Genomic DNA, 12494 nt, shown 5'->3' with positions numbered 1-12494 from the left:
AAAAATTCTTTAAAGGATTTTTCCTTCTTGAAAACTTAGATAACTTGACGACAGGCAATTCGTAAGAAATTTCAAAAATAAAGAGGAAAAAAAATTGAAAAATTTACAAACGTTCGTACTTATTGAATTATAGAAACTCAACATTTCTAGTTTAACCAACAAACTCAAAAGGAAAATTCTGTGCAGTGTGTTTAATACACACGCATTAGTGTGTTTAATACACACGAAAAGGACCGTTAAAATTCAAAACTTCAAGTTTAAAATCTAAAATGCACAGTAAACCAGAACAGGCTTGAAAAATTTTTCTGTTTGCATAAACCACAGAAAAATTCGGAAAATACCTCAGGGAATTTCTCTGATTTCTTTAACACAATCAAAGAGGTAAAAAATATGTTTGCGAATTTTTTAAATCTAAATATCATTCGCGCAATAGCTTGTAGAATGTCAGAGCTGGAGGACTCTCCAACACTCATTGGTAAGATGTTCGTATTGTTCTCTGTCTTCGAGGAAATTTTAGTACGAATGCATTCTACCACACAAATTACTTCAATTTTTCGCATTCCTATATTGTGAATGATATTTATTCCCAATTTTTAATATAATTTTTGATTTAGCATGTTTGTATACTTTTCTTTGTTTGATTATCTTTCGCTTTTCGATTGTATTTTGCAGTGTAGATTATGAATGCGCTGGAATTTGATGATGCAGAGTATTACGTTTTCTGATATTGAAAAGTCTTCATCGATAGGTTAAATATTGTATTCTCTTCTCTTTGCTATTTTTTATGATGGATACGGTAAAGGACGTGGATCTGAGTGCTAGGATTGGTATTTTTAGACAAAATCTTCAGTTATTTGAAGCTAAATTCGATTCTATAGATTTAGAGGAATTCCGTCATATTAAGAATGGACTTTATTTAAATATTGTAAATCCTTTTAGGAACACTGATCCTCACATACCTGAAGATTTGCCTGTACGAGGTCAAAAACTCATTAAAAGTATTGACATTAAACTCATCCAATACGCTAATCAAGAAGCTGCTAAGATTAACCAATCAGAAAAACACAAAGCATCTGCAGCTAAAACTGCTCCAGTTAAAAACAGAACTAGAACAGAATGAATTAACCCTCGAAAAACTCACAAATAGACTGTAATTGAAACTTCAGACCATGATTATACGTATCAAAATAAGTTTAGTACACTATTTGATAACGATGAAATGGAAGTTAGTAGCCCCCCAAAAAATCTCAATAATGACTTTATTACACCACGTAAAAAGGCAGGGAGAATTCCCGCTATAATTGTCGTCAACGTCGATCACTGGACACCGATCAAAGATGATATACGTAAGCATGGAGTAGAAAACGTTGAAGGAAATTTGAACGTGTAGAACTCCACACCAAAGTTTTTACTCATGATGACTATCGTAAAATTAGTGCTCTGCTAGATGAGCGTTAACGCTCTTACCATACCTTCCCTCTAGCACAAAATGAACCTATTCGTGCAGTAATCAAGAAACTCTCAATTCGCACTCAAGTTGCTGAAATTGAAGAAGCCGTATTAAAAAAAGATATACCTGTTAAATCATTAAAACAAGTTACTAGGGAAATAGATGACGAAATTAAAACTTTACCACTATTCTTAGTAGTGGACGTAACTCGTAGTGAAGTAACTCAGTGGAAGTAACTCGAAGTGAATAAGGGCAAACAAATATTTAATTTAACCCATCTCACCGGACTTGCTGTATTCGTTGAACAATTTAAACCAATGCCAGGACTTAACAGTGTCGTAACTGCCAAAGATGTAGAATAGTAAATCACACTGCCATCATAAATTCTTCAAATTCAGGCTCATTTTCCAGCAACATTGCAGTAGTCAGCACTTGGGTAGGCGTCCAACTATGTGATTGACACGGACGAATCATCTTTCTTCTGTGTATATTTGTTTACAACCTGTTATGGACTCGGTTTCTTCCAATTTTTACACACACTTTGTTCTTCATGTATTCATTCATTATCATCATTTTCAAATGTGTTTTTCAAGTTTATGTGTGTTGTCACACGGAAAAGCGGGTTACAGACATAATACCTAATTAAGCAGGTTTTGAACTTAGTGATTTGTGTTGTGTATTTCTATTTTCAAATCTGCATTATTCCAAGTGTAAAACAACAACATGCTTCAAATATTACAAGAAATATTTATTATCCATCTGTAAATTATATTTCATAGTGCTTATACTGGCTGAGTTCGCCTTGTGATTAAATCTCTCGCTTTCAGTTAAAGACTCTTTTGGTCGCAAGTCCAAAAGAGGATGGATTCTCCTTTCTGGCGTGGACACGAACTTACTTTTGAATAACGCCAGTGTCCTCGATCTTCAAAAATAGTTAAAAGCATATTTTAAATGCTAAATGCCTATTGCATTCTGATGAGGAATGTGGCGCTGAAGTTTTATGCTGACCTTTTGCATTTCTTAAACCAGTTATATTTCCTGTAATTGTGCCTATTACAAGATCTGGTCAGAGCTCGAGAGTTTGCCTTTTTATGATACGGAAGATTTGAAATGCGCTGTTGTGTGATTATAAAATCTTCGAAATCTCATCTTAATACCTTTTAAGAATCACTTATTGCTGACGCCCTCGGGCATGTTTCTTTCCGATGCGGATTGCTCTCCGAATCCGAGTATCCCGGAGATGCACTCCAATTATCCCAAGATCTATCTTCTGTAGGCCTTGCTATTATCCTACATAGAGAACTAAAATATAACAGCATAATAAAATATCGTCTACATGGAGGTTAGCATATTTTTAGAATATTCTAATCTCCATGGTTGCCTATACCTTTTAGAAGGGCCGAATGGTTGCTAGCCACCGAAATGTTTTCCGAATACGAAGCGAATATATTATTTTGAAAACAACTACTACTTTTTTTAGAGTTGAATTTTCGCGCCTTAATTCTTGTTTCGAAAGTAAACAAATTTTATTAAACAGATCACAAAGGCCTGTCTAAAAGTAAGTAATCGTAGGTGAGTAATTCACTTTCATAAAAGTTTTAGTATCACATCTCACAATAGTGTTTAAGTTGTTAGCTATTTAGGTGAGCAAAAATAGCTTCCAATTTTTTTTTTTTTTTTTTTGATACGGTTTGTTGAACAGTATTTATGAAAAACTTTTCTAGATTGCGAATAAAATTCGACTCGTTAAAGGATACTTTTCCCCATTTTTATCAATAATGTTGTATAGAAAAAAACATAGATGAATGTCATTCATAAAGTATGCAGATATTTATTATATCTTACTGACATAAACTTTAAATTTTTATTTACGAAAAGTATAGAGAATAAGTTTTGCGATAAAACTAAATACATATTTTTCCGTTAAATACCTCCTTATAATAATTTTTAAAATTTTCCATAATATAAAAACTTATCTTCACTAAAATCTTAATGGCATGCTATATTTATTTATTGTTATGTTCCATATTTGAGAAAAATCTTTGCATACGTAAATTGTTCAGGTTAATGACTTTTATTTCAAAAGATAACATAATCAATAGCCTTTTTCACATTCTTAACGCATAGTGAAATATTTTTAGTATGCCTGAAAAAATTGATTTGAATGTTTGGCTGTGGAAAGACCCTGAGTGCAGATGGAAAGAGGATGTAGTAAATTTTATTAAAAATGATGAGCATGAAGATAGAGGTAAGTCTGAATCAATTTATTTAGATATTTTTTATACATAGTTTTCATATATATATTCAGCTAGAGAGCAGAATCGCCCACTTCTTTATTTGACATTTGTTTGTCACTTTTTGCAAGAGTAAGAAGAATGGGATTTTTTGTCAATTTTCTTTGGGTTTTTAGGTGAAAATAGGTCGATGTGTAAATGCATAAAGTCAAGGGAGTGCACAATGCCATTTTTGTGCAATTATGGGATGCTTTTTTAAGTGAAAATAGGTCGATGTACACATGGATACTGAGTTAGTGCAATTCTTAAAAGTGCCAAGCAGTGGGCGATTCTGCACTTTCCCCTATGTATTAATTTCTTCTAATGGCATGTTACAAAATAACCGAACATCAAATAAAATACCAAACAAAGACGAGAAAATTGACATCAGTTTATCTATAAACTCAGAGTGTACCTTGCCACCCAGTAGTGCTTCCAAATCAAAATATGAGCATGGACAGAGCGTATGCAGAGTTGTGGCAAGTGCACATCTCCCTTAAGGTTGTATACAAGGCATATAGAGTCAGGAGCTACGTTTTCATATATATATATCAAAAGGTATATTTAATTCTTTTATTGTGAATAAATATATACAGATATTTCAATAACGTGTTTTTCTGTTATCTTTGTTCTCATTATTCACATAATTATCTTCAAAACTGGATTAGGTAAATTTGGCATGCACCAATTATTAAAATCACTTCCTTTCTGAACATATTTCTTTTTATTAAGTGGCTGAATTTAAGAGATGGTGATTTATGTATTGCAAATCTTTCTATCAGTTTTAAATTTTTCAAGGGGAATAATAATTAACTTCTAATTCAGTAATTAAGCCTTAAGTAATAATTCAAAATTAATGCTAAAATTGAAATAGTTATGTAATTTTGAAATTCATTTATAAAATTTTTTATAACTTTATAAAATTATATTTTATAAAGTTATAAAATTTGTTATAAAATATTTGGTACTTTTCCGTTTCGCAGGCGCAAATCTCGCCAAGCAGACTTTATTGGCGACAACATATAGTATACACATAAAAAATATTTAAAAAATTTTAGTTCCAAGAATTTTTTATTTTGAAGGCATAAACATTTTAATATCGCTTAAAATTTTATAAAAAGCCAATAAATAAAGACAATAAATTTGTAAAAAGACATTAATTTAAGAATTTGCTATGCTTTCATGGTTCAACATCCTGATTCGCCAGTTCATATCACGTGACCCCAAGCGATCTCATCTCAAGCAAACTACTCTACAAAAATATAATGCTCTCAGTAATTATCTACATTAATTTCAAGTTCAATCTTTATTTGATACACAAGGTTAAATGCAAGAAATATTTCATTTCGTACGAATAGCTTACTCAGAAATTATGTAAAACCACAGTGCTTTACTTTGCTAATGCATTCTCATTAGAATGGATGAATTTAACCCTTGACTTTACCTTTTCTATATTTTCGGCTTCGGGTAAGTGCTGTGATTGCATCCTAATTGACTTAATTACCGAAAATGGCCTTAGACATAAAACTGTACTATCTGATAAAAATTCTATGTAATTATATGCTAGTATTGAAAGAAACAATCAATCTGATAAGAAAAAGCTGCGACTTGTTTTGAAAATGAGGCGTAAAAGGTTACCAGCGAGAATATTCCGTTTGGCATCGGTTGTACCATTATTGGCGACTTTATCGCTTGCGCCGGCAAAACGGAAAAGTACCAAATATTTTTATAAAAAAATTTTTTAAAATTTTTTATAATTGTATACTTGATGAAATTTTTTTTTATTTTTTTAAATCAGTATTTCTGAGTTAAAGAATTTTTCTTAGAATTTTCAGTACTTTTCTAAATTTAATTGAGATTGGCATATCATCATTTTAGCAAAGTGATACAGAAAAATTACCATTTCTTTATCATGCTTTGAATATCCAGTTACAGTGATGTACCAGTCTTTATTTGTAGTGCTCCTTAATAGTAGATGAGGAGAGGTATTGCAATTATGCTACCAATTCATGTTGACATAGTCCATTGCTTTGAGTGAGTTTTGATGTAATGAAGCTTCAAATAGCCTTCCCTTGGAAAGTGATTGAGCTTTCAACAATCAGCACAGCCTTAGTTCTCTGGTATGTCATCTTTCATGTACATTAATTGCAAAGATCAAATTTTCAGATCAGCAAAGAAAGCATTCCACTGAATTACTGGGTTGATGATTTGCTGTAAATTTTGAGTTAGATATTGTGATGTTCTGATGCCTTCAGAAAGTGTCTAGATCATCTGTGAAATTTTTGCTGGTTTCAATTTTGAACCAGAAGAGCATCTAATACAGTCAAAAGTCTTTAATCCGGACCTTAGAGCTACAAACTTTCTGCGCATGCGTAAACACATGCGCATAATACCTTTACACATGCGCATAATACATATACGCATGCACGTTTAATGTATAATGGATGGTATAAGCTAAGCTAAAATTATCTAATTATCTGTTTCAGTTAATGCTGCAGATTGCATTGTTCCTTAATCTTCTAATTAGATCTGGCTTATTATTTTTTGCAGACTGTTAGAGCAATTTTATAAAAGTAAGCTTGAACTTTCGATTATGTCAAAAAGAATTTCCAATTCTGGAGCTGCCAAAGGATCTACAAAGCGAAGCATGTTTCGATGTCCATCAAACAAAAAGTGGAATTGCTGCAAAAATTGGATAAAGGCATATGCTTTGTTTCTCTAACCATTCCGAAATCTGTTTATCAATTTCACGCTGCTCTGCGGGGGGGGGGGGGGGGCGTCGCGGCGCGCAATGAACTGGAAGTTCATCTGTCAGCACTATCCTTATTTCAGGGCAGATGTTTTTATTTTATTCGGCTTATAATTCCTTACTAAATGTAGTATTTCATCTCGATGTACTCTTTTTCATATGATTTAAATAAAATTCTTCATTGTTATAAATATCACGAATACTCATCAAATAGTTTTCTGGTTGCAATTTTATAATTTCGACTATGCGTAATGTATGCTTTATGCATGCACGTGTTGAAAGAAATGTTTATTAAAGTAAACAAATAAATATTAAGCTTTTTTTTTTTTTTTTTTTTTTTTTTTTTTTTTTTTTTTTTTTTTAATTTTGTAACCTTTTAGATCATAATTGCTCTTTATTTCATAAATTATGGTTTTATATTTTTAATTTCATAATTTCTGCATGCCATCTTACCAGATTTAAACTGATGATCTATAATCTGGAAAACCGATAATCCGGAATCGCCGAAGTCCTGACGAGTCTGGATTAAAGACTTTTGACTGTATTTTGAAATAAAATGCATCAGCTGCCTAATTTCATCAGTATATTCTACTAAGCTCACTTTTAGAGTATGAGAACTTGATTTGCTATCAGCTGGAATGTAAAAGCGGACCAGGATCGTGAACTATTAAATCTTGTAAAATTGTATCCGACTTTATGCCAGTAAAAATTTCAAGTAAGTGTAATTAATCCTCGCTCAACAATTTTCTGTCAACTTGAAGAATAGAGAACACATTCAAAGCAAACCAGTGGAAGTTTTCCACAATAAGCAAGATTTTTTCTGATCGGACCACTGAAAGATTTGGGCCCTATGGTAACATCATCCAAGTGATGAAATAGGTTACAAAACTGCAGTTCATTGAAGTATAGAAGACCTATAGCCCACTTCAGTGGTCTCCCAAACTGCAATTCAATCTGGTGGATAACACCATTTTTCAAACCAGTATTAATTACACTTCTGTTGCTCCTTATCACGTCAAGTTCTTCAAGAGAAATCTCGCATGTAGTCAAATGAGAAATTATGGTAGAAGCTACGACTTTAGCAAGGCCTGTAGAGAAAGAAACATGGTCAATATGTTCCGAGTTTGGTTGTTGTATGAGAAAATAAATAGTTTATTTTTTCTGTTCTTTGAAAATGCTTTCAATTGTTTTTTTTTTTTTTTTTTTTTTTTTTTTTTTTTTTAATTGCTATAGTGCTGGCTTTTCTTCTATCAGTGTGCAGATCACATAGTGTTTCCTTAATAGATTGATTGGGAAAATATATTTCAGGGTACCCATTGGCGAATTTTTTGGCACCATTCTTGTTTATGTGCAATGCCTTCCCAATTAAAATAGCATCCAAAACATAATGCAATAAAACATAATTAAATCATAAAAAATTATAATCTCAATAAACTGCTTTTTAAATCAAAATAAAACAAGAAAATAACATGAAAATGGAAATATGTGTTATCTAATCCGTGCAGTACAAAAAGGAAGTATTGACTTACTTATTTAGAAATTTCTGTGTCCTCCGTGTGTGGCACACAGAATTCCTTAACAGCATTCAAAAACTGTTTAAAATTATCTGAACTAGAATCTGTATACTGCCGTCGACACATAAATTTACGAAAGTAAAAATCAAAAATATCATCCAGACTGTCGGTGGCATTTCTTTCAAAAATCCCTTTTTATTACACCTCACATACCTTCAATAGTGCTGATATGAGCTCCAGTATATAGTAAAAATATACTACATATCAAACAGTGTACCTTTTTTTTAAATGGTATGAATTTTGTATTTCTTGGAACCAGTGCCAACCATGTTCTTTGTACGTGAATTGTGTTTTGTAAGATTGGTGCTACTTAGATCTTGCAGTAAATTTATTAAACAGGATCAAAACTAACAGATCTCCTGAAGATCACACATTTAGTGTAATGCTTTTGTTGGAGTTATTTAGGAAGAAATAACCTGCCTCATTTGGTGGATTTTAGTAAATGCTCATAACCTTTTTATTACCATAATACTCTCATCAGAAAATTTCTGTGCAAAAATTCCACTACTGAAACATGTTTTAAGTTAATTTTTTTTGGGCGGCGGTATCTTATCATTATTTGAGATTTCATACTTTGCCAATGGCACAATGTGAAGTCTGCAAGTACGTATCTGTATGCTATTTTATTTCTAACATCGGAATGTCAAGTTTTTGTAACAGATTTGTGTTTATGGTAATAAATAATAAAATAAACATAAATAACACATTTTATTTGATAATTGTACAGTTAGTTTAAGTTTTCTTTTAACATCAATAGACTACATCATTTATCTGCTGATTTTTTAAACATTCTGAGATTTTACTGAAAAAAGTCCACGTAACTAAATCATGCAACTGAAACTCACATATGTGAGTTTATATATTATATAACTCAAAGGTAAATTCAAAAAAACAAGTTTGTTTCTTTATATTAAATAGTCTACATTTATTTTTTCAGGTTTGAAGTATTGTAGTTTATTATACAGGAAATTTTATATATTTCTATTGTATACAGTACTTATCCTATTATGTAATAAGTTACAATTTATTAATTTTTAATGATTGCATTTTTAGGTATTATTTTATTGCATTGCATAGATGTTAAGGGATTTGATGAGAGCCTTCCATTAACACATTATGCATTAAATATGGCTCAGAAGTTTAATATTTTTGAAAAAGAACGACTTACATTCTTGAACTCTAAAGATCTGTCACTAGCCTTAGAATTATGCCTTGGACAACTGAAAGCAGCAAATGTAAGTTAATTTACTACTTGATTAATTTCTAGTTGCAATTTAGTTAATGTTTTGTTATGGTTATTTTGGCAGTTTTTATAAAGCTAGTGAACAAGTAAAAGAGAAACTCTTGTGTAATAATTAAAATTCCAACATGTATCTCTGAATAAGACAGAGGACTAAATTGCAAATTTTCTTTTATACAGTCAAAAGTCGTTAATTCGGACACCTATAATCTGGAATGATCTATAATCCGGACCTCAAAGCTACAAACTTTCTGCGCATGCGTCGTGTTGACGCATGCGCGTAAGACCTTTACCACTGCGAATTTGCGCGTGCGCAAAATACGTTTACGAATGTGTGTTTAATGTATAACGGACGGGATAAGCTAAACTAAAATTATCTAATTATCTATTTCAGTTAATGTTGCAGATTGCGTTGTTCCTTAATCTTCAAATTGGATCCAGATTATTATTTTTTTGCAGACTGTTAGAGCAATTTTATAAAAGTAAGCTTGAACTTTCGATTATGTCAAATAGAATTTCCGATATATATTTACTAACATGTAAAGGATATACAAAGCGAAAGTATCTTTCGCAGTCCATTAAACAAAAAGTGGAACATTATAATTCGCTTCCGATAGCGAAGAAAGTGACAGAGGTTATTGAAAACGAAAAAATTTCGATTGACAAATTAGTCGGTATTCTCGACACAGCAATTATAGGACTTGAACAGCAGAACTTTGTAACTGAACAAGAAATTATGTCTGTGTATAGAATTAAAGAGAATGTATTACCACATAAAAAACGAAGCAACTTAAACAACTTACAATGAAAGAAATGTTTAATAAAGTAAACAAATAAATATTAAGCTTTTTTTTTTGCAAATTTTGATACCCTTTAGATCATAATTGTTCTTTATTTCGTAAATTATGGTTTCATATTTTTAATTTTATAATTTCTGCATGCCATTTTACCAGATTTAAACTGATGATCTATAATCCGGAAAAATTGATAATCCGGAATCGCCAAAGTCCCGACGAGTCCGGATTAACGACTTTTGACTGCAGTTGTTTAAACAAATATTCCAATAAATTAACAGTTTAAGCAAAGCAACAACCTTATGTTCGGCATAGATTTTAACTAAGACTGTGTCGATCTTAAGGGTGAAAAGGTATAGGCCCCTCTTCATCAGGAGCAAAGAAATTGTGCAATGAAGGCCATATTTATACCCAAAGCAATGTAAAGCAAACAAAAAGGTAGCACTATCTGTTCACAGAACTAGTAATAATGGGTGAAATTTAGTTAATCAAATTTTAAAGTCATTAGGGAGGACTGAATTGGAAATAAGATTTCGTGGATGAAAAAGATGAATTTTCATGAATACAAGCTTCTAAGAAATCCATTTTCCCAACTGAAGAAGCTTTTTGGGTAGCTTTTGCAGATGCACAGTAAAAATTGTGATTTAACTTCCAACTTCGACAAAGGCACAGATTTTATCAAGATCTGATTTCAAGGGCAATCGGGTACAGGTCCCTCATCATCAGGAACAAAGAAATTATGCAACGAAGGGAAGAGCCACAGACAGGGTAATGTAATTTTAAAAGCATTAGGGAGGAATGAATTGCAATTAAAGTCATTAACTAAACAAGATAATTTTTTTTTTAATATTTTTTTTCAAGGAATCCATTTCATGAAACAAAGAACCATTTTGGATAATTTTTGGTTAACTGTCGAAGATTTGTTTATTTCTTCTATTCAGACATAAGATTTGTGCTTCTTAATACAAAACTTTAATGCTCTTTTAGTTTAGCTGATATGTCTCAAACCACAGAGACAATATATGCTGCAAATTCCCCAAGAATTAAAGTCAGAAATGGAATCTTTAAGAATTAAATTATGGATTTCGTTGATAGGTGAGAAAATGTCTGGAAAACTGAACGTCTGGAAAATCTGAGCAATTTTGTTATTGACAGAAGAAGACATGGAAGAATGACAAGGTTATAAATGTTATTTCTAACATCGGAATGTTTTGTTTAGTGGCAAGATGAAAATGTTTTAAAGACTATCAATGACCATGGGAGACATTTGGATCGCCCAAACTAAAAAAAGGTTAAGGTTTGTCATCATGGAATATGAATCGTGTTTAAAAAGAAGAACTAAGCAAATCTTCAATAGCTAATCATAGTTGGAAATTAGAACACAGTTTTGACTTTGAGTCTGCAAAAATTATCCAAAATGCTTCTTTGTTTCATGAAATGGATTCCTTGAAGCTCATATTCACAAAAAATTATCTTGTTTAGTTAATGACTTTAATTGCAATCCATTCCTCCCTAATGCTTTTAAAATTATATTACCCTGTCTGAGGCTCTTCCCTTCGTTGCATAATTTCTTTGTTCCTTATGAAGAGGGACCTGTACCCGATTGCCCTCGAAATCAGATCTTGATAAAATCTGTGCCTTTGCATAATTATTTGTTTCATTTAGACATGTTTCTTTTCTCTCTTAATTCCAATAAATTGTTAATGAAGTTTCTCTCAGAAATTATGGTATCATATGGTTTATGGTATCATAGTGTTGTATTTAGTCCCCCAAAAGGTATAATTATGAAATAAAGAATTCTTGATTCTATCTTCCCACTCCTGTTACTAACTAAATTTCAATGATCAATCCTGTCTTTCTGCACACTGCTTAAACTTACTGTTTTGCATGTATATTAAATTAACTTAGCTCTGATAATGATCCTTTTTGAAACAAATTTATCCTACGCAGTAACAGCAAAAGAAAATTTTAAAGGGAAATGAAGGTGATTTTTTTAAGTATAAATAATCAAAATTAATTTAAACCAAACATATAGGTTTTAAACAGCCTTTGAAGCTGCTTAACTGGTATAGTGGTTAGCGTCGCTAACTGCCGTGCTAAAGGGCCTGTGTTTGAATCCCGGAGAAGGCACTGATGTTTGCAAATGTAAAATAGTGTCTATGCGGCATGGGAGCACTGTAAATATGCGGCAAGCCAAAAGTCCTTTTGAGAGGTTGGTGGTAGGGCAAGAGGGGTGGGTGACCCTCAGAACTGTCTCCCAGGGTGCTCTGCATGGGAATGGAACTCAGCTAAATCACACTCTTATCTGTAAAGTGCTCAAGGCTGTTTTCAACGACAGGCATAAACTTGTGCTCCTTGCCACGAGGAATTTCGTGGGCTTGGGCTGACTATAGGTCAAACAAGTGAGCATTAGC

General features: G+C 32.0%; 1 protein-coding gene across 3 annotated transcripts in view; it reads left to right on the top strand.

Annotated features, from left to right (window-relative positions):
- Positions 1-2864: 2864 nt before the first annotated feature.
- The window catches only part of LOC118184708 (uncharacterized), a 76851-nt gene continuing 67221 nt past the window's right edge, over positions 2865-12494 (top strand). For 2 of the 3 annotated variants that reach the window (XM_085813953.1, XM_035354421.2), the window contains exons 1-3: positions 2865-3008; positions 3592-3698; positions 9100-9281. In XM_085813953.1, the coding sequence (XP_085670079.1) occupies positions 3593-3698; positions 9100-9281 (288 nt within the window). In that variant the 5' untranslated portion in view covers positions 2865-3008; position 3592. Of the gene's footprint in view, positions 3023-3591; positions 3699-9099; positions 9282-12494 lie in introns of all 3 variants that reach the window. The other variant, XM_035354422.2, reaches the window with a different exon arrangement.

The sequence above is a fragment of the Stegodyphus dumicola genome, chromosome 3 (assembly GCF_044657685.1).
Source record: "Stegodyphus dumicola isolate Sdum_Otavi_A_Nest chromosome 3, ASM4465768v1".
NCBI classification, from domain to species: Eukaryota; Metazoa; Arthropoda; class Arachnida; order Araneae; family Eresidae; genus Stegodyphus; species Stegodyphus dumicola.
The sequence above is the reverse complement of the archived record's forward strand: the minus strand, read 5'-3'. Positions and strand labels throughout refer to the sequence as shown.